Raw genomic sequence first — 19,046 nt, forward strand, 5'->3', positions numbered from 1 at the left:
AAAAGCAAGTAACTTGAATTAATGAATATTTAAAGTTTCATACAATGTTGTTTTTTTAGGGAAATGATGTATATATATTCAGATCTCTTAATACGTTTGTTCATGTTTGCCATTTACACGGTTGCATTATGAGATCTAGCACTTGTCCGTCAGTTTGCTGTACTGTGGTAGCTGGTGTTGTGCTGCTGGAAGCTGTACTGCTGGTATTTCAAATACCAGCAGGGCCACCCATGGTTTTTTATTGGTAATGGAGAAAGACAAGACTTTCTACTTCCCATCTGAGTTACAGCCTCAGAAAACCACAGGGGCAGTTCTACTTTGTCCTATGGATTTGCTATGAGTTGGAATCAACTTGAAGGCAGTGAGTTTTTAAAAAATTATTATTTTTATAATGAAGTTGGAAACAAAGAAAGAGATCAGTAGTTGAAAAATATAGCCTTTTAAAAACAACATAACTGGTGATTATATTCATGACTTCATCAGATGGGAATACACAGGGATCAAATTGACTAAAGACACAATAGAGAAGCTCCATATCAGTCAGAATAAAGACAGGTACCAAATAAGAAACAAACAGATCTTCAATTGCTCCTATGTATGTTCAAGTTGAAACTCATTTAACTTTGAGTGTATCCCATCTGAATGATACAATTTTAAGAATAGATTTAACACACCTTGCACTTTCGAAGACCAGACAAGTTGTGGGATGGCGTCAAGAGTGTTATGCACGAATATACTGAAAGGTCACTGAAAAGACTAGAAAGAAAGACAAGGCAAAATGGCTATCAGAAGAGACTCGGCAACTTGTTCCGGAATCCAGAAAAGCTAAAGAGAATAGAATAATGCAGTAAAAGAGTAGAAGAGAACATTTCCCAGGGCAGCTCTAGACAACAAAGTAAAGCATTATACTGAAATATACAAAACCTGGAGTTAGAAAACAAAGAGAACACACAGCAATTCTCAAGCTGAAAGAACTGAAGAAAATAAATCAAGCTTCCTGTGAAAATACTGAAGGTTTCTATGGTCAAGATAGTGAATCATGTAGTAAGCATCAAATGATGGAAGGTATACTTGGTACACTCACTGTACCAAAAATAACTGGTCAATGACCAACCCTTTCGGAAGTAGTATATGATCAAGAAGTGATGGTATTGAAGTAAGAAGTCCAAGCTGTGCTGAAGGCATAGGCAAAAACACTCCAGGAATTGATGGGATATCAATGAAAATGTTTCAACAAATAAAGACTCAACTATGTAAAGAAATTTGGAAGACAGCATTTTGTTCAACTGACTGGAAGAGATCCATATTTGTGCCAATTCCAAAGAAAGGTGTTGTAATAAAATGAGGAAATTTTCAAGCAATATTATTAATAACATTTTGCTGAAGAGAATTAAAAAATGGTTGGTTGTAGCAGTACATGGACAGGGAAATGCCAGAAATTCAAACCAGATTAAAGAGGTGTAGCTTTGACTGAATGGATCTCATCCCTTAGGTTAACTAGATTTTGGGTTGTTTTACAAAATGTCTTAACATTTTTCATAGTCTTGATTTCCAGGCCTGCCTGTTTTCACCCCATATTGTTAGACACTGGAGGAGAGCTCAGTAAAAGAACTTACTTGAACTGCTCCATATTTTGCTCTCCTCACCAAAATACATGTCGCCAAACTGGAAGGTGTTACATTTAGCAACATTTTTCAACACATCAAAGGAAATGAATCACTGGTTTGAACCTGAAGCTGAGACACCTTCAAAGGGCAAAAGCAGAGGACAACTTTCCCAAGGTCATGAGTTTTAAGGTCACTGAATTTTTTCCAAACTTCATTGGCAGTTTGGGTTTAGTTTGCATAAAAAATTTCTAGACTACAGATATATTTGCTAGCTAGTTTCATACTCATTTCTTTTGTCTTATATGTCTGTAGGTGCTGCAGACTAATAGTTTCACTCTACTGCATGAATGTTATTGAGATCATTGCTTTATGCCTAACTCCCATCATTTTTTAAATACTTTTATTCTACCACCTAAGTTTTATGAACTTGTTGCATTGGTAAACTTTTCCAGGTGCTTTAACCAAATAACTTCCCTTTGTATTTTTCCCATTAGTGTGCTAAATATGTACTATTGGCAAGATTAACAAGATTTAATTGTAATTGTTATAATCAGATTTATCATATGTTGCATGAAGATGATTTTTGAATGTAACTTCTCAGAAAGCTAACAGGTTGCCCATGAAGTGAACCATATATAGAGACGAGATATAGTCTATATAAGAACTAAGGCAAATGGCCTAACCAAAAGACAATGTGGGCCTGCTATGGTGAAATGCGATGAAGGAATCAATCATATGGTGCTGGTGATAAAAAAGGATATTATCTGGAGTATTAAAGTCTTATACTAAAATAAGCAGCCATCCATAGGGGCAATCAACCAGTCCATGAAGACGAAAGCAGACCAACCTAAACGTAAACAAAGGATCTCTAAATAAAATCTTGGGACAATTTCCTTTTAGTTTCATAATCTACCATTAGCCCATGGCTGTGAATCCTTTGGACACCATTATGGCCTCTTGCTGATAGTTTCCTTCATTTGAGAAATTTGCTTGTCTATGTTCTATTTGAGGCTTTTTATTGTATTTTATTTTTTATTTAAAGGAGTTCCTATAAAATGTTTGAATTTCCCCCTTAGTTGGCATTTCCTTCTTTTTACATGCTCCAGAAGACACCACTTTGTCTTCCAAACTCAAATTCATCACCAAAGAGCTTATTTCAACACATAACTGCACTTTGGGTTTCTGAGGTGGTAAATCTCTTGTGGAACTGCTAGTGCTTTCCAACTAGCAGCCTGATGTGTAACCCACTCTACCATCGTGGCTCCTTCATTAAAACATATAGCAATGTGACAAATATCCTGTGGCCACATGTGTTTAAAGCTTCAATTTTCTTAGGAGGTGCTTATGCACGCCATGTCCATGCTCTTGGGACGTGTGGGTATATCCAGAGAAGGAAAAGCGTGGAAGCGTCAAAATAACTCAACACTTACATGGAAATAAGACCAATTAGTAACCCAAGTAGTCCTGCTAATTTTTCCCTTGGAATTTCAACTTAGTATGTAAGAGAGACCAATTTAGAACAGCTCCTTCACACATGTGCCCACCTCCATTTCTGCCCCTAGGAATAAGAATGCAGCAGCAAATACAAACACAAGAACTTTGTTTTAGGAACTTGCCTTTACACGCCATTTGGACAGGTACTTGTCTAGGAGACCAAGGCGATGTCAGAGGGTCATGGCAGTGACCCAAGTGGCAGCGTATCTCAGACTCAAAGTCTGTTTTGTTTCTGATTACCAGGTAGATGCTAACTCTGGAAAAAAGGGTCTTCATCTCAGTCAATCTTTTAGGACCCCTTCCTCCAACCCGTCAAAGAGTCCCCCCGGACACTAAAACTTTTCAGTCAGTGGCTCAATGGATCCTGGTTTCCTCTACAAAAGAATAGGATTTTGCAGAACTCTTGGTTCTAAAGTCAGCATACAGGAGTGAAAAATCAGATTGTCAAAAGAACCCTGGAAAGTCTCTTCAACAGATCATAAAACATAGCACATCTGGTTTTATTTCTGCAAGGCTATTCAGTGCGTCCAATATAGTCCTTCAGCAATGACACAAATTGTTGTTTACTGGGTGGTTAGCAGCCAAAGCACATGACCCACATTTGGGGAACATGCAAGATAAAAGTATTTTTTTGTCCAGATGATAGTTGCATTTGTTTACATCAACTGTGTGTATGATGCCACTCCAATGAACACTCCCTGGGTATTTAAAACCAATAAAATTTGACCAATGTGTAGAACAGGTTCATTCCAGATAACCACAATCAAATGACTATTGTAGTAAATTGAATCACATTATCTTTTGGTTTCTCAATGCATAAAGACACTAGGTGGCTATGAGTGTGCATTGTGAAACAGTTTCAAACATTCTGAAAATTCCCAAAATATGAATTTTAAACAAGAAATGAGTACATGCTGCTGGAAAAATGCCGCCAATTTTTTTTTTGTGACACAAGGCTGCCACAAGCCTTCAATGATTTAAATAATAATACTAAAGGCAGAAGCTGCAAAACATAATAAAATGAGAGGTGCCTGTATACACTGCACACTCCAGCAAAACCCACAGAATCTGCTACAGGAGTCAGCAGGCAATGGAAAGAACACCCCACACCAAACATTCTGAAGACTTAAGAGTTCAATTCCAGCTCTCATACTAATTACCTGGGAGCCCCTAGGAAAGGTAACACACTTCTCTGGCTTTTCATGTTCTGGTCTATAAAAGAAGGTGGTTGGACTAGACAGATCTATAGAATTCCCTCCTTGCTCTATTAACTCTGAGGTCCTCTGAAAGAGCTCATGAAGCAGCCTTACCTTATAATGAAAGGATTCTTCACACTGCTTGCACTGGTATATTCTCGCTTTGCAGTGGTTGATCATGTGGCTCTCTAAGTCTTTGCTGTCGCCAGCGATGTGCTCACAGATAGGACACTGGTAGGGTTGTCTCTGACGGTGGACCCGCAAATGCTGCTTAATGTAGCCTTTGTTACCACTTGCGTAGTGACACAGGCGGCAGCGGTAGGGCCGCTCAGCATTGGGGATGTATTCCACCACGTTGTTTCCTGACAAGGTCATATCGTTGTTGGGTTGGCACTGGGCATTGTCCTGCAACTCTTTCAAAATGTCATCGTCTGAGGCATTTTGGTCTGTCCTTTCCCTCAGTTTTTCAATGACCGTTAGTAAGGACATGCTGATGCCTGTCTTGACTTGCCCATCTGACAGCTCCTGCCTATCTTCTGGGAGCTCTACCAACGTCGAGCTGCTTTGGTTAAAACTAGTTAATCCATCTGAAGAAGTCTTAAGTGGCGACATCATTTTAGAATAGGCTGCCAAGGTGCTGTCTACTTGCCTCTGTCCAGTGTCGGGACCTAAAAGGTTTATGTCTCCGTAGTGCCCGAGGTTGGCGCGGGTGAGTTCGGCAGCTCTTATAGGCATTGTGACCAGGGCTTCTGCAGCCAGCGAGTGCAGTCTCAGAGACTCAGAGTTGGTCCTTCTGCGGCCTGGAGGGGCATTCTCATCAGGAGCCAGGCCTTTACTCATTAACTCACTGTCTTTCTCTGGAGTGCTCCAGCCTATGATCAGCCCCCCAATATCGAAAGTACATTTTTCAGCACGATAAACTTCACCTGGCCCTTCAGACCTCATCTGTGCTTTGGTGGGGCTCAGGGTGCTTCCCCCCTCCATTTCTGCATTCATGAGGAAGTGTTTCTGAGGCAGTGTTTCTTCGGCGCTTGGCAGGCGCTCCACTATCACGTTGACGTGACCTTTCTTATTTGGGCTACTGCTAATGATTTTCTGTGCTGATGAGAGCAGGCTCTCAGCTCGCAGGTTCTCCTCCACGTCAGAAATTACTTCCAGCATTTCCTCTTCACTAGGGTCAAGGGCACTTGACCGACTCAGGTGTACTGCCTGGTCTGCACTCTTTCTTAAAGGAGACAGAGATGATAATGGCTCTGAACTGCAAATCTGTACCTGGACTGATGGCCCGTTGTGGATACTGAGCTCATTGTCTCCGATAGCTATGACGACAGCATCCACACCACTGGATGCAGCAGTCACTGAAGAATCCAATAGGCCTAGGGGTTCATTGTCATTTTCAAAGATCGGGTATGAGCAGTCTACCTCCCCGGCATGTTTCCAAGCATGTGTTTTCAACATTCTCTGCTGGCCGCAGGTGTAACTACAGAACAAGCACCGGTACATGCCATACTGTTCATATGCATACCATTTCCTCCTACCCAGCTCTGTCATGGACGTCGTTTGGACCATCTGAGTTTGTGGACTACCCACACTGACTGAGACCTCAGGAAAGGTTTCATTGTTTTTTTCGGCGATTTTCTGACACAAGGGGTAGGAGGGGCTAATGCACTGTTGGGCTTTGGATTGGGCGTGCACGTTAGCATCATTTTCATGATCGTTGACCACATGAGCTTCAAGCTCCTCTTGGCTTTTAGATGTAACATGGCACTCTGAGCACATCAGTATCACTTCATTCTGCTGACCATGCTGTTTGATGTGTTCTTTTAACACGGAAAAAGATGACGACAGAAACTTACAGAGGCTACACTGATAAGACATTGCCTTCCCATCATTCTGGGGGAGAGAGGCAGGGATGAAATTGTTTGGCGCCATCTCAGGTCTTCTAATGTCGGCCGCAGGTGACTGGGTTGCTTTAGCTGGAATCTCACAGAGGTCTTGGGTTTCAAGAGGGCGCATTGCAGCACTTGGACGTGAGCGCTTTTTCCCAATTAAAAGACATTTCTGGGACTTTTCATGTTCCACTATCTTGCTTAACTTCTGGATAACATGGATTAGTGGGTCTGTTTTGGCTCTTCTTCGTTCATCAATTTCCAAAGCTGGGCTGATGACAGTTTCAGCAGTCAATATGGCTTCCTGTTCCCCAATATCTGGCACCAACATGGTGACACTGTGGCTTTCTTCCATATCTGAAAAAGGGCAGTGGACAAGACAGAGGGTCCAGGTTATAGAGGAAGAGTGGTTATTTCTGATACACGCTGACCCAATGCGTGCAGAGGCCACCACAGGGTTTTCAAGGTTGTGCCTTTTAGAAGCAGACCACCACACCTGTCTTCCTAGGCACCACTGAATGGGCTTAAACTGTTGGCATTTTAGCCAGTAAATGAGCGATTAACCATTTGCTCCACCCAGGGCTGCAATGGAATAAGTCACTTTTAAAACTCAGGGATGCAAGTCAGGAAATCGAAACCAATTTTACTACCCAAATTCATCTAAGTATCTTCTAGGCTGAGAGCTTCATATCAATTACCTAACAAAGAACAAAGTTATTTTGAATTTCTCTTTGTAATATTTTCTACCAAGACCCTTTCAACCTTCATTTATTTCTTGGAAAAAATGACAGCAATCTGCATAGTTTTCCCTTTGTGTCCCTATCCAGCTTGACCTAAGCAGTACTCCCTCCCTTTCACACAATTCCAAAAGGACGATTTCTACTTCCCGATTAAGTAACACAGCCGTTCTCAAAAGGCCCATTGCGCCATTCCTCTAGAAAGTCAACACATGGCTGATACCATTCTTGGGAAATTACTCTTCACAACAAACATGACTGACAGTTTTATTACTAACCGCTATGTTCTTCTTCCTCCTCAAATCTTTGAAAGTGTGGAAATAGAGCCACATAATCTACTGTAAAGGGCATGGTGAGTTTTGAGAAGTATAATGGAAATGAAACTAAATAAAAGCAATGATTTAGTTCCTTTTTTTACTTCCCTTGACTTATCTTCCTAAAGATAAACCACAAACGATGCTGTGGTTTTTTTCCTAGAGGTTATACTAGTGGTCAACTATTACTCATTCATTTATATGTATTTCACTCTTCCTGAAAGGGACAATGATATTCCAAGCATGTTCCTCACCCAGTTACAAAGAGTCCTGGGGAGGGCTATCTGTAGGTCTAATCCAGCATCCTGGCCAAAAAAGGCACTGATCATAAAATACTCTTAGATCTTGCAGTCTAAGATGCAAATACGCTCTTTCCTAGCAATACTTTCCCTTCAAACATTTCCTTTGGCTTAAAGTAAGATTCATTTGTTGACTTAGATTACATTTTAAAATTTAGGCTTTTTCCCACATTTTAGGTGCATTTTGGAACCTTATAACAGTAAAAAAATTCCAGCAAAAATTTAATGGCACTGCTGTGGACCGAAGACCCTCACTGTTCCTCAACTTTAGTACCAGCCTCTGGATTCTCACTGGAGGTCTTAGACCCAGCCAGGCCGCCAGCGCTCTAACTGCCATAAGCGCTGTGCACCCACAGCTCGTCTTAGCAGCGATCCTGGCAACTCTTCTCTTATTTCCTGCTCCCTCTCCAATACTGACTTTTTGTATCTAGATCTGTATGAGGCAAAAATGGAAACCTTTTACATTCTCCTTCTGTAGTACTTCTTACCTGCTTAGGTCCCTAGTGGATTAAAAGGGTATGCTGTCGGCTACTAAGTGAATGGTGGGTGGCCCAAACCCCAACAGGGCTACAGAAGGCCTGGCAACGTGTTCCGTAAAGACTGTTGTTGGGTGCTGTCCACAGTGACTCTGGTGACTGAGGAGAACCGCCTGCCGCCAAGGGTTTCCCAGGTTGTAATCACCAGGTCTTTCTCCTGCAGAGCTGCTGGGGGGGAGGGTTGAATCACGAAGCTTCCAGGAAGCAGTCAGGTGCTTAACTGTTATGCCACCAAGGCTCAAGATAATCCTATGAAGCTAAGTTCTACTTTGTATCGAAAAAGGGTCTCCAGGAATCAGGATCAATTGGAAAGCAACTTTCTAACTCTGCTCTCTGGATTAGGAATTGTTTCCCAAAGTGGGTGGTACTGTCACCTTGAACGATCTAAAGGGGCTTCAAAAGCTCCTGTTTACTCAGATTATGGACTACAGCACAAACGTTTTTAATTACTAGGGAGACACTGAGTAGCTTTTTGACCCTGAAAAGGGGGGCAGTAGGCCAAATCAGATGATCTGCTTCTTCCCACCAGTGGCCACTCCATATTCTAGCCTGTGCCTTCCACAGTCATTACAATGACCTGCTCCCAATGGACCCCTCTCCCCACGGACCTTAAGCCATACTCTTCCTTAGACAACCAGAGGGTACTCTCTCTCAAAAGATGAATTCCTTTATACCTTAAGTAAAGTGAGCAACAGGGGGAACTTTACACTCAGCTTAGCTCATTGCAGACCAGACCAGTGGAGAACAACTTTTTTTTCCTTGCAGGAGAATCCCTTTGTGTGACTTAAGTCCCCATTTTCAAGCCACGGGCAGCCATGTCCCTTCCTCCTTCATGTGCTTAGGGATTTCTTCCCTTTAAGGCCATTCACTTCAGCCTTATGCTTCACTTATACTTAAAATTGCACATGAGTTTAAGAAATGAGCTTAGTAACATGGATCTCTGCACAGTTGATTTCTTCATGTGGCTTTGACACTCTACTGTAGACCTGACCTCTCTGGCCCTTGAATGTGAAGCCCACAGACTGATGAGTAATGTGGAGGGTGACAAGCAAATGTTTGTTCAACACACTCTGCACACCCACAAGGTTACAGAGGTGACTCATGTTATCCCTCTTCCACTTCCTGATGCAATGGGAGAGAGGCAGAACAATGCAAATTGCTCCCCGTGGACATTCAGTGCAACCCCCGAGAAGAATGTAAAATAAAGAGGATGTACTCCTCTATCTCAAGAAAAAGACGAATACAAAAGAACCTGACAAAATTCAGAGTTTTAGAGCTGTGTCTGCTCAAGCATTAAGAGCTAATGGAAATTTGCAGCAGATGCTCCAATCTCCCCCGAACATTTATGTAAGTATCTCATTTGAAAGGATGCATACATTTGGGGCTAAGTACAGAAATGGCAGCTGTAAAACATGATAGGGAAACACAAAATACATCAAGAAACACCTGAAAAACCAGTTTGTGTCCACATGCAAAATCGAGGCACAAGTTAAATCTCATTAAAACCAAAGTCGGTTTTAAAAAGTGGGGAGGGAAGGGTTTCGATAAACAGCTCATGAGTCCCAAATCTTCTTTAGACCACCAATGTATGTGAGGCCTAAGGGATGGCATGCCGGATGAAGAAAAATTTGAGTAATAAAAGATATAAAAATCAGGAGTGCAAATACAATCCCAATGGCTGAACAAAGATGCCAACCTAGATCACCATCTTCTTGCTCTCCTGAACCTCTGGACAGCAAGGCAGACAGCAATTCTGAAGTATCAGCATGGTAGGAAAGTAGACGAGATGGAGAGAGAGAAAGGAAAAGGGCATGGTTAACCCTGAAGTTAAGTCAGGGGCACCTGACCTCAGCTCACTGCACTCCTCTTCCTACCTGTCTAAGCATTTACACTCTTTCTTAATAAACACCCACCCTGTAAGTTGTTACATGCAAGACATCACACTAAGCACCCAAATAAGATAAAACTCACAGCACTCACTGTTTAAAACTGAGTTGAATATTGGAGACAACAAGAATTTAGAAGTAAAAAGATGAAGTGACAGATTGTAAACAAGACAGTAAGTCACAAGGAAGACAGTCACCAGAACAATACTGAGGAACCATGCCCTAATACAGAATCACGAAGAGCTCTGTGTGGGTTGGTCGGAAACAGCCTTGCTGAAGAGCTAGGATGCGCACTGAACTGCACCCCTGGATAATGAGACGTTTGACAGAGGCCAATGCCATATAAATTTACCTATGTTGCAAATATGTCCATAACAAAGCACTCAGAAGGCAAAGATCTGAAAACTTCCTAGCTGGAACCAACCACTCCGAGCGAATGAGTCACTGGTCCTGGGGACTTAGGGCCATTGGGAGACACCAATGTCAAATGGTGTATCACAGTACAAAAAATTAAAAAAAAACATGTACAGTGGCCCCCCCAAAGGATGGGTATATCCCCCTAGTTCACGGTCTTTCTCACTCTGCTGTGTCCCCAGACAGATTACATCATTAAGCTCCCATGGCTTCTGGTTTCTGGTTGGGGTCTGCCAATGGGGAGCCAAGGCAGGGATAAACGAGGCAGCAGAATGAATTCACAAGTCATTCTCCTAGTTCCCTCCATCTAGGTCACTTTGGTGTTTGCATGAGTCTCCTCCCCTCCCCCCATATCATCCCTAGCTTAATCAAGTCAAGCAGAATTGTACAACTGCTACCACAATCAGTTTTCAAACATTCTTATTCTACATGGACTCCTAGGCATCATTTCCCCTTCACCCCACCTTCCACCACTGTGGCCCCCTCTCCCGGAAACCCTTATTGTACTTGCTGTCTTTTGTCTGTGTCCCTTTAACAGAGGTCTCTTTTCTCTTCCTCTCCACAGGCTGTTCTATCAGACTCGCCCTTTGGTTCAGGTGCCTCCATTTTCCTGGTACTGCTAGCTCTGGATAGCCACATTATCTCCGTCTGTGGGTCCCATACCCAATTTCAGTACCCTCAGTATTGCTATCTTTATAAATATACCTTCCTTGAGCTATCCTAATTTGAAGGTGGTATTTGACTCCTTAGGATATTGTTGATGTCATGGGTTTAAAACTGACAAGCATGAAGTACCCCAGGAATCCCAGAAATAAACTTTGGGGGCAGGGCTTGGCACCTCATCAGACTTGATGGGAAAACATTCATAAAAGTCAACAGACAGACCTGGAACTATTCATAGGCTTTTCTTCATGTTTATCTATATAAAAGGAAATAGAGGAAAGAACTCGGAGGCAAAGGACATTTATAGAGGTCTAAATACAGGCATGTACATATGTAAATATATTTATATATAGTGATAAGGACATAGATCTATGTACATATGAAGATAGCAGACTGACATTGGGCTTCTATTCAAGTACTCTCTCAACACAAGGACACTTTGTTCTAATAACCTAGCCTTCTATGATGTTCACCTTCCCTACACGATCACTGAAGACAAAATGGGTATATAAGCAAATGTGGTGAAGAAAGCGGATGGTGCCCGGCTATCAAAAGATATAGTGTCCTTAAAGGCCTGAAGATAAACAAGCGGCCATCTAGCTGGGAAGCAACAAAGCCCACATGGAAGAAGCACACCAGCCTGTGTGATCATGAGGTGTCAATGGGATCAGGGATCAAAGACCTAGAACAATTTTATCGATGTGAATGAGGTGGGGGCAGAGTGGAGACCCAAAGCCCATCGAGACAATTGGACATCCCCTCATAGAAGGGTCACAAGGAAGGGATGAGCCAACCAGCGTACAGTATAACACCAACAAAACATACATCATTCCTCTAGTTCTTTCATGCTTCCTCCCCCCCACTACCATGACCACAATTCTACCTTACAAATCCGGCTAGACCAGAGCACGTACACTGGTACAGATCAGAGCTCTCTATACATGGAACCCAGGACAGATAAACCCCTCCGGAACAATACCATAAGGGTAGGGAGAAGGTGGGGGCAGAAATCACAGTGATCGATGTATAATTCCCCCCCCTGGGGGACAAACAACAGATATGTGGGTGAAGGGAGACAGTGGTCAGTGTAAGATATGAAAATAATAATATATATTTTTTAATTATCAAGGGTTTATGAGGGAGGGAAGGAGGAAAAAAACTGGGGAACTGTTACCAAGGGCTCAAGTAGAAAGAAAATATTTTGAAAAGGATGTTGGCAACATATGTACAAAGGTGTTTGACATAATGTATGTATGGACTATTATAGAGCTGTAAGAGCCCCCCAAAAATGATTAAACAAACAAACTGACAAGAAAAGCAGCCCTAGCACAACTCTTATTTTTAGAAGAGGGAAAGAGCATACTGCATAGGGGTTACAGAAGCGATTGATATGGCCAAACTGAAGGTTCAACTATGGGGAAAGGAAACTAGAAAGGCATCCGGATTACTGGGAATTTCTTGTTTGGAATTCTTACGATGTAAGACCAATGTTTAGCCAAAATAAACTGTTAAAACAAGTAGGTAAACAAAGAAACAAACAAATAAAAGTTGTCCCCCCCCAACCAGAAGAGCTCTCCCACCTTCTCCATGGAGGCTCTCAAACCGTTCCTCAGCAACAGCTTTCCATACGCACAAGCTTATAATTAATGCCTTTCCTATGAAAAGTTAAGAGTCAAATTATTTCAGCTGCCTTTACTTCCTTATAATTTAGTATTTGGTTTATTTGTCTAATTAGTTCTTTTCAGTTACAGCAGTGTGGTTACCATCAGTAAAATCAAATCGAACAATTCACGTGGGCTGGGGTGGGAATGGAGAAGAAGCTGTAATTTTCTGTGTACATGTAAAGGGAGTTTAATGACATAGAGAACTGTTGCTTTCAGGCTAAGAATTTGTTCTCTCCCACCTAGAAAAACATTGTGCTAGTAGTCTGGAGGATCCCTGGTGGCACAGTGGGCTGTGGTTTGAGCCCACTGGCTGCTCTGTGGGCGAAAGATGAGGCTGTCTTATCTGCACCTGGACAGATTTAGTCTCTCAAAACCTCAGGAACAGTTCTACTCTGTCCTGTATGGTCACTCTGCATCAGAATCAGCTTGAGAACAGTGGGCCATTAGTCTCACCAACTGCCCATTCTTCCAGATCACAATTTTAATACAAAACATTGATTTTCTCCTGAGCCAAAAAAAAAAAACAGGAGAAAGAAAGTCTGAGGTTCCTCCCCGCAAGTGCCCTCAGGGGCGTGGCCTTGGTAGGCAAGTCACCATTTCTGTGGGTTTCAGATTTTGAGGTATGAATGAGAACTGGATGAACTTTCAAATCCCTACATTACAACTATTCATGAAAAACTACTTGGAAACAAACTTTAGTCCTGCTTCTATATTATTTATAGATATACTTTTTGAATGTCAGCTATAATTAATTTGAATAAAAATTCCCCTAGGTCAGTGTACATCGTGTGGTATCAGAGTGGGCCAGCAAAAAAAGGAGAAAGACCCTCTAAAAGATGCATTGACACAGTGACTACAACAACGGACCCAAACATAACTGAGGTGTCGCAGGACCAAGGGGTATTTTATTCTACTGCAAATAGGCCAGGGCTGCGATGTGTAACAAGGTCTGCAGCCCTGGTAGCGCAGTGGTTAAAGCACTCAGCTGCTAACCAAAAGATCAACTGTTTGAACCCACCAGCGGCACCACAAGAAAAAAGTAGTAAAGTATGTTTCTGTAAAGATTTATATCCATAGAAACCTATAGGGACAGTTCTACTGTCCTATAGGGTTGTTATGAGTCAGAACTGACTCAATGGCAGTAGGTTTTTGGTTTTAGCTCAATGTAATTATTAACTGCCACAAAGGAAAAAGAAATGCATACAAATATCAAATATGTGCATTTCATAGTCTAAATTTCCTTAGCTGGCACCTAGCCTGAGAATATTTTAATTTGGCAGCTGTGATTAAGCATAAGGTATAACTACAGTTAACCAAAATTCAGACTGATCTAACATTTATTGAGCACTTAAATGTGCCAAGCATAGTGATGAGACTATGCAAAAGAATAAAAGGGAGCCCAGGCCCTGGAGGTGCTTGCAGTGCAGAGTACGCTTAGTACTATTAGCATCTTCTTGCCAATTAGGACTACACATCTCAGCGAGGTAAAGTAGCAACTGGTGTAAGTCTAAATGGAATTTAGGCGTGTCCAGTTTTAAACCCACGCTTTCTACATCACGTTTTCCTGAATTCTCTGCGAGAGCAAACTGTATAAAGCACTGGAACTGAAAATAGGAACTGCCCTTGCAGTCAGGTCCTATTAAAAATGTTAATATGCTTGAGTGTCACACCTCTTTGGGACAAGGTAGGTGCTAGACAGTTTTGCAGTTAAGTGACTTACCCAAGGTCACATGGCTGCTAAGTGCCAGAGCCCGTGTCTTTCAAATCAATTCCTGCAATTAATACAGTCCCTTGAATCAATCTCCAAAATTCTGCTGTGACCAAAAATAAAAGTATATAGTATCAAACATTTCTTTCTTGTAATATTTTTGCAAAAAAGTAATGACGTTTTGGGTAACGAACACTTTTCCATTATCCCATGTCCAAAAGAAATTCAGAGAAATGTTCTAGCAACCTAATTATGTGAGACAAATGTACATAACTCATCTACCTAGTAGACCTGAGTGAAGATTTTACAGAAATTATAAAGAAAAACCAGACTGCTCCAGAAACTTTCCCCAATAACGGTGGATTTTATATTTTCGCTCTACATGTGTCTAATTGAGGCAAAACAGTTTTACTGACATCCTTTTCTAATAGGAAACAATAAGCTGGATGCTGCCATTTTAATCTTCATGCAAACGGAAGGCAGTTCCAGAGCAGAGCAGGCAGGGGAATGATTGCATGAATTTACGCCTCAGTGGTGTGACCTATAGATCTCCTGAGGCAGTTTCCTGCACGGGGCCTTCAATTCCTTGCTGCCTTTGCTAGCGTGACTTCAAAAGTTCAGAGCCCGCTTACTCATCTCACCTAAACGATCTCATTGATCACAGTTAAGGGAAAGAGTTCACTGCCTGGGCAGAAAAGTGTGCCTTTAATAGAGTGAGTGGAGGTAAAGTAATAACGGAGTCTGACTTTCTCTTTTAATCAACAGTCACCAGACACTCAGGCAGAGCAGAGAAGAAAGTATAAACTCCAGATGGTGATAAATCCGGTAAATGGCTGATAAGAGCTATGCAGACTGATTGCAAATACACAGCCTACAGCAGGAACGGAAACGATCGCCTACAGGCTGGGATGGTGGCCTCCGCCTAACGAATCATCAAGGCCTTCCAAGCAAACCGTTCACTTCGGGTGCCCCCGGTCTTTCAGGTGGGAGCTTTCTCCCAAGAACTCAGGATCTCTGGGGCCTCCATCGGATGCGGATAACGGGTAGCTGTACAAGTCCAGGACTGCATTTTCTCCACTAAGCATTGGCTAAACGGCTGGGAAAAGTTATCAAAAGAGGGAGCGAGTACGTTGGCCTAAGGGGTTCCCCATCAGCGGAGCGGCAGAGCCAACGCTTCAGGCAGGCCTGCCCAGGGACCACGCTGATGACAGTTGGCAGGGTGCGGCCGGCCCCCACCCCCCGCCCCTCCCAGCGGCAAAGCGGGTCTGGGGGCTTCAGCAAGGGGGCCAGAGCCCTGGCGGGGGTCAGCACACACTGCCAAGAAGGCCCGAGCGGCGTCGGGCTGAGGAGGCAGCGGCGCGGGCGGAGGCCTGCAGGGAGAGCGCACATGGCCCGGGGCGGCGCTAGCGGCGGGCGGCCCCGGGGCGCGGTACCTGCGGTCGGGCGGCGGCTGCCGCTTCTGCGAGCCTCCTGCGGTCGGCCGGGAGCCCGCCGTGCCCTTGCCCTCGTCCGCACCCACCTCTCTCCCGGTTCTTGCCCCTCGTTTCCCCGCGGGCCCCCTCCTCATCCGGAGCTACAAAATGGCGGCGCCCGGGACGGATCACGTGACCCACAGGCAGGTCAGGTGGCCCAAGTGGCGGGCGGCGGGGGCGGGGCGTTGTCCAGGCCCCGCCCACGGGCGTCAGACGCGCTGGGGTTGGTGGGCGCGAGGCCGGCGGTCCCTCGCCCGGGCTCCTTCCACTTCCTGGCTTCCGGGTGCGATTCCGGAGTTGGCTGGCCGGCTCTAATGGCTCCGGCCGTACCCTGTCTGGGGAGACCTTTGCCCAGAAGTCAGCGTGGCTTCGTTTTGTTGGCGCCGCCCCCCCTCGTCTGTAGCTGCAGTGGCCTAGATTTATCACTGCACCCCGAAGGCTAACAGTCCTGGGCGCTGCCGAGCTCGGCAATCCCATGCTTCTGAATTAATGCAACTTCTTTAGGTTGGGGAAAACATCTTTGTGTTCTCCTGGGCTAAGATGCAGAGATCCTAGCTTTGTTCTTCATTGGATGGCACTTACGCCCGATGAAGGAGAGCACTGGGACATTTTTTTTGCTTGAGCGACTTGAGGGTTTTCAGGGAAAGAATGAATTCTTTGGGTATCTGGACAGACTTGTGAGCTTGGTCCTGTAATGCCATCTCAGTTCTCTTAGGGAAATAGATCGTTTGTCCATGGCATTTGCCTCATGAAATACACACCAGGGTATAAACATACCTGCTTGGGTTCCCCAATAACAGGAGAATGCAAAGTGAGGGAGGCATTGCACCCAGTTTGAATGCAGGCCAGTTTGGGAAGATATCATTTAAATATAAATATACCTACATAGCAGAGTGCGTGTGCGTGGGTCTGGACTTAGCTGGTGAGTGTAAGATTCTCACCCCAGTCAGGTGAGACACTTCTGGAGGGTTTCAGGTAGACTAGAAGCCTTTGCAGCAGACTGGTCTCTGACTCATCAACTGGGAGGAGGATGTAGCAAGTTATTTGCACAGCTCTTTTCTTCCTTACAAATTCACTTACAATATAGAGGTTGGAAAACAGAGAGAATTTTCTTATTTTACAGAATCCTTTGCCTGCTGGATCCGATAGATAAAGAAGCAAAATGTTGTTTTCACTGAAAGAGAACAAGCAGGGGTCTGCCATGGAAGGGTGGTGGTGTTGAATGTCGATTGAGTCAGTTCTGACTCATGGGAACTATTTGTGTAGCGGAATGAAGCATTGCTCCCTTCTGCACTCTCCTCACTGTCATTCCAATGTTTGTGCCTCATTGTTGCACCCAGGGTGTCAATTCATAAGAGCCCTGGTGGCGCAGTGGTTATGCATTGGGCTGCTACAAGGTCAGCAGTTAGAAACTCACCAACTTCTCTTAGGGAGGGAGAAAGACAGGATTTCTATTTCCCCTAAGAGGAAAGTTCCCAGGGGCAGTTCTACCTTGTCCTAGAGGGTCAGCATGAGTCAGAATCAACTTGGTGGAAGTGAGTTTTAGTTTTATTTTGTCAATCCATATTATTCCTCTCTCTCTCTCACCCTAAATTTTACCAAGCATGATGTCCTTCTCTAAAGACTAGTCCTACCTGATGACATAGCCAAAGTACATGAGATAAAGTCTTGCCATCTTTGCTTCTAAGGAACTCTCTAGTTGTACTTCTTCCACAATACATTTGCTCATTCTTCCAGCAGTCTGTGATGTGTTCAGTATTCTTTGTCAACACCTTAATTTAAAGACATCAATTCTTTGGTCTCCCTTATTAATTGCCTAGCTTTTACATGCATATGAGGCAATTGAAAATACTATGGCGTGGGTCAGGTGCACCTCAGTCTTCAATGTGACGTTTTCACTCTTTTGCAGCAGCGTTGCCCAGTGCAATATGCTGTTTGATTTCTTAGCTGTGGCTACCATGAGCATTGACTGTAGGTCGAAGTGAAATGAAATCCTTGACAACACTAGACAGATCCTTGCTAGAAATTGAAGTCTAGATTTTATTGAAGGAATTGAGCCATTTCAAAATGGGAAGACATTACAAACATCCATGCAAGATGTGCAATGCTCCAAATTGCAGGGGCCAGTAAACAAAGGATGTGTGCTCTTGGGCATTTAAAAGACAGGGAGGACGTATGGCAAAAGTTATAAAGGGTTTGTTAAACTACAAAGTAAGCATTATTAGTAAGCTCATTTAGTACATTCTGTGATTATTGAGATTTGTTTAACAAAATATTTTGTCCAGGGCTAATTTTTCTGTTAAAAGCAGCCTTATCCCAACATCTCAGTGTCTACAAAGGGTAATTAATAGGAAATCCCAGTGAGCATAACTTGGGGGAGTCAGGACAGTGAACTGTGACTTGATATGTACCTGCGTTAGCCACAGTTATTTACTGGTGCCAACTTACTTCACCTGATCAGTTTCAGCTCCTGTGCTCCTGCTGGTCAAGGTGCTTTCTCTGGGGCCAAATGTAAACACCCTTAACAGGTGCCAAGGAATTCTATATCCTGGTTAGAAATCTTGACCTTTGTTTTGTTTTTCAAGTAGCAAAATGTTGACAAAAGAATTAAATAAAAATTAAAAAAGAATTAAATGGTTTCTTCAGGAAAGCAAAAAGGAAAACCTTAATTTAGTTCAAAGTGGATTCTTAAATTTTAGATCTGACGTCAGACATGCTAGTACAGTGAAACCTATTTGTCTAATGGCTCCAGTCTCAAACTTTCCACTACTCAAATGGTGAAGTTCAAAAATACCTGCTCGTTGTTTGTACCTGTGCTCCATCATTGCACTGAAAATCCCACACAAAGGGGTGAGGCTCCTGTCTAAGCGCAGTGCTGGCTGCGACAACATGTACTGTTTGGGCCAGTGCATTAGCATTTGTCATCATGCTTTTTTGTGTGCTTTATTTGCCTAAAATTTCATAATCATGGCTCCAAAGGAAGTTAGTGATACCAGCAGAAAAGCTAAGAGGAAAACTGTGAGGGCCCCAGTAGAGCTAAAGAAAGAAATCAGTGCAAAATTTGAATCAGGTGGCTGCTTATTTGATTTGATAGGTGAATACAACATGGCTAAACTGACATTACCAACATAAAAATAAAATTTAAAAAGTAACTAAGTGACTAATGT

The 19,046-nt window shown here is 43.2% G+C and overlaps 1 protein-coding gene across 4 annotated transcripts in view; it reads right to left on the minus strand.

Annotated features, from left to right (window-relative positions):
* The window catches only part of ZNF507 (zinc finger protein 507), a 61,754-nt gene extending 45,779 nt beyond the window's left edge, over positions 1-15,975 (minus strand). For 2 of the 4 annotated variants that reach the window (XR_006680404.1, XM_045293750.1), the window contains exons 1-2: positions 15,841-15,881; positions 4,412-6,543 (exon numbers count right to left, since the gene is read on the minus strand). Coding sequence is in view for 3 of the 4 variants with exons in the window: in XM_045293750.1 (XP_045149685.1) it covers positions 4,412-6,541 (2,130 nt within the window). In the remaining variant the exon portion in view is untranslated. Of the gene's footprint in view, positions 1-4,411; positions 6,544-15,840; positions 15,899-15,926 lie in introns of those variants that run through there. The other 2 variants (XM_045293749.1, XM_004704711.3) reach the window with 2 other exon arrangements.
* Between the last annotated feature and the right edge of the window lie 3,071 nt (positions 15,976-19,046).

Source organism: Echinops telfairi, unplaced genomic scaffold, assembly GCF_000313985.2.
Source record: "Echinops telfairi isolate 266 unplaced genomic scaffold, ASM31398v2 ScPeMD7_2291;HRSCAF=2852, whole genome shotgun sequence".
NCBI classification, from domain to species: Eukaryota; Metazoa; Chordata; class Mammalia; order Afrosoricida; family Tenrecidae; genus Echinops; species Echinops telfairi.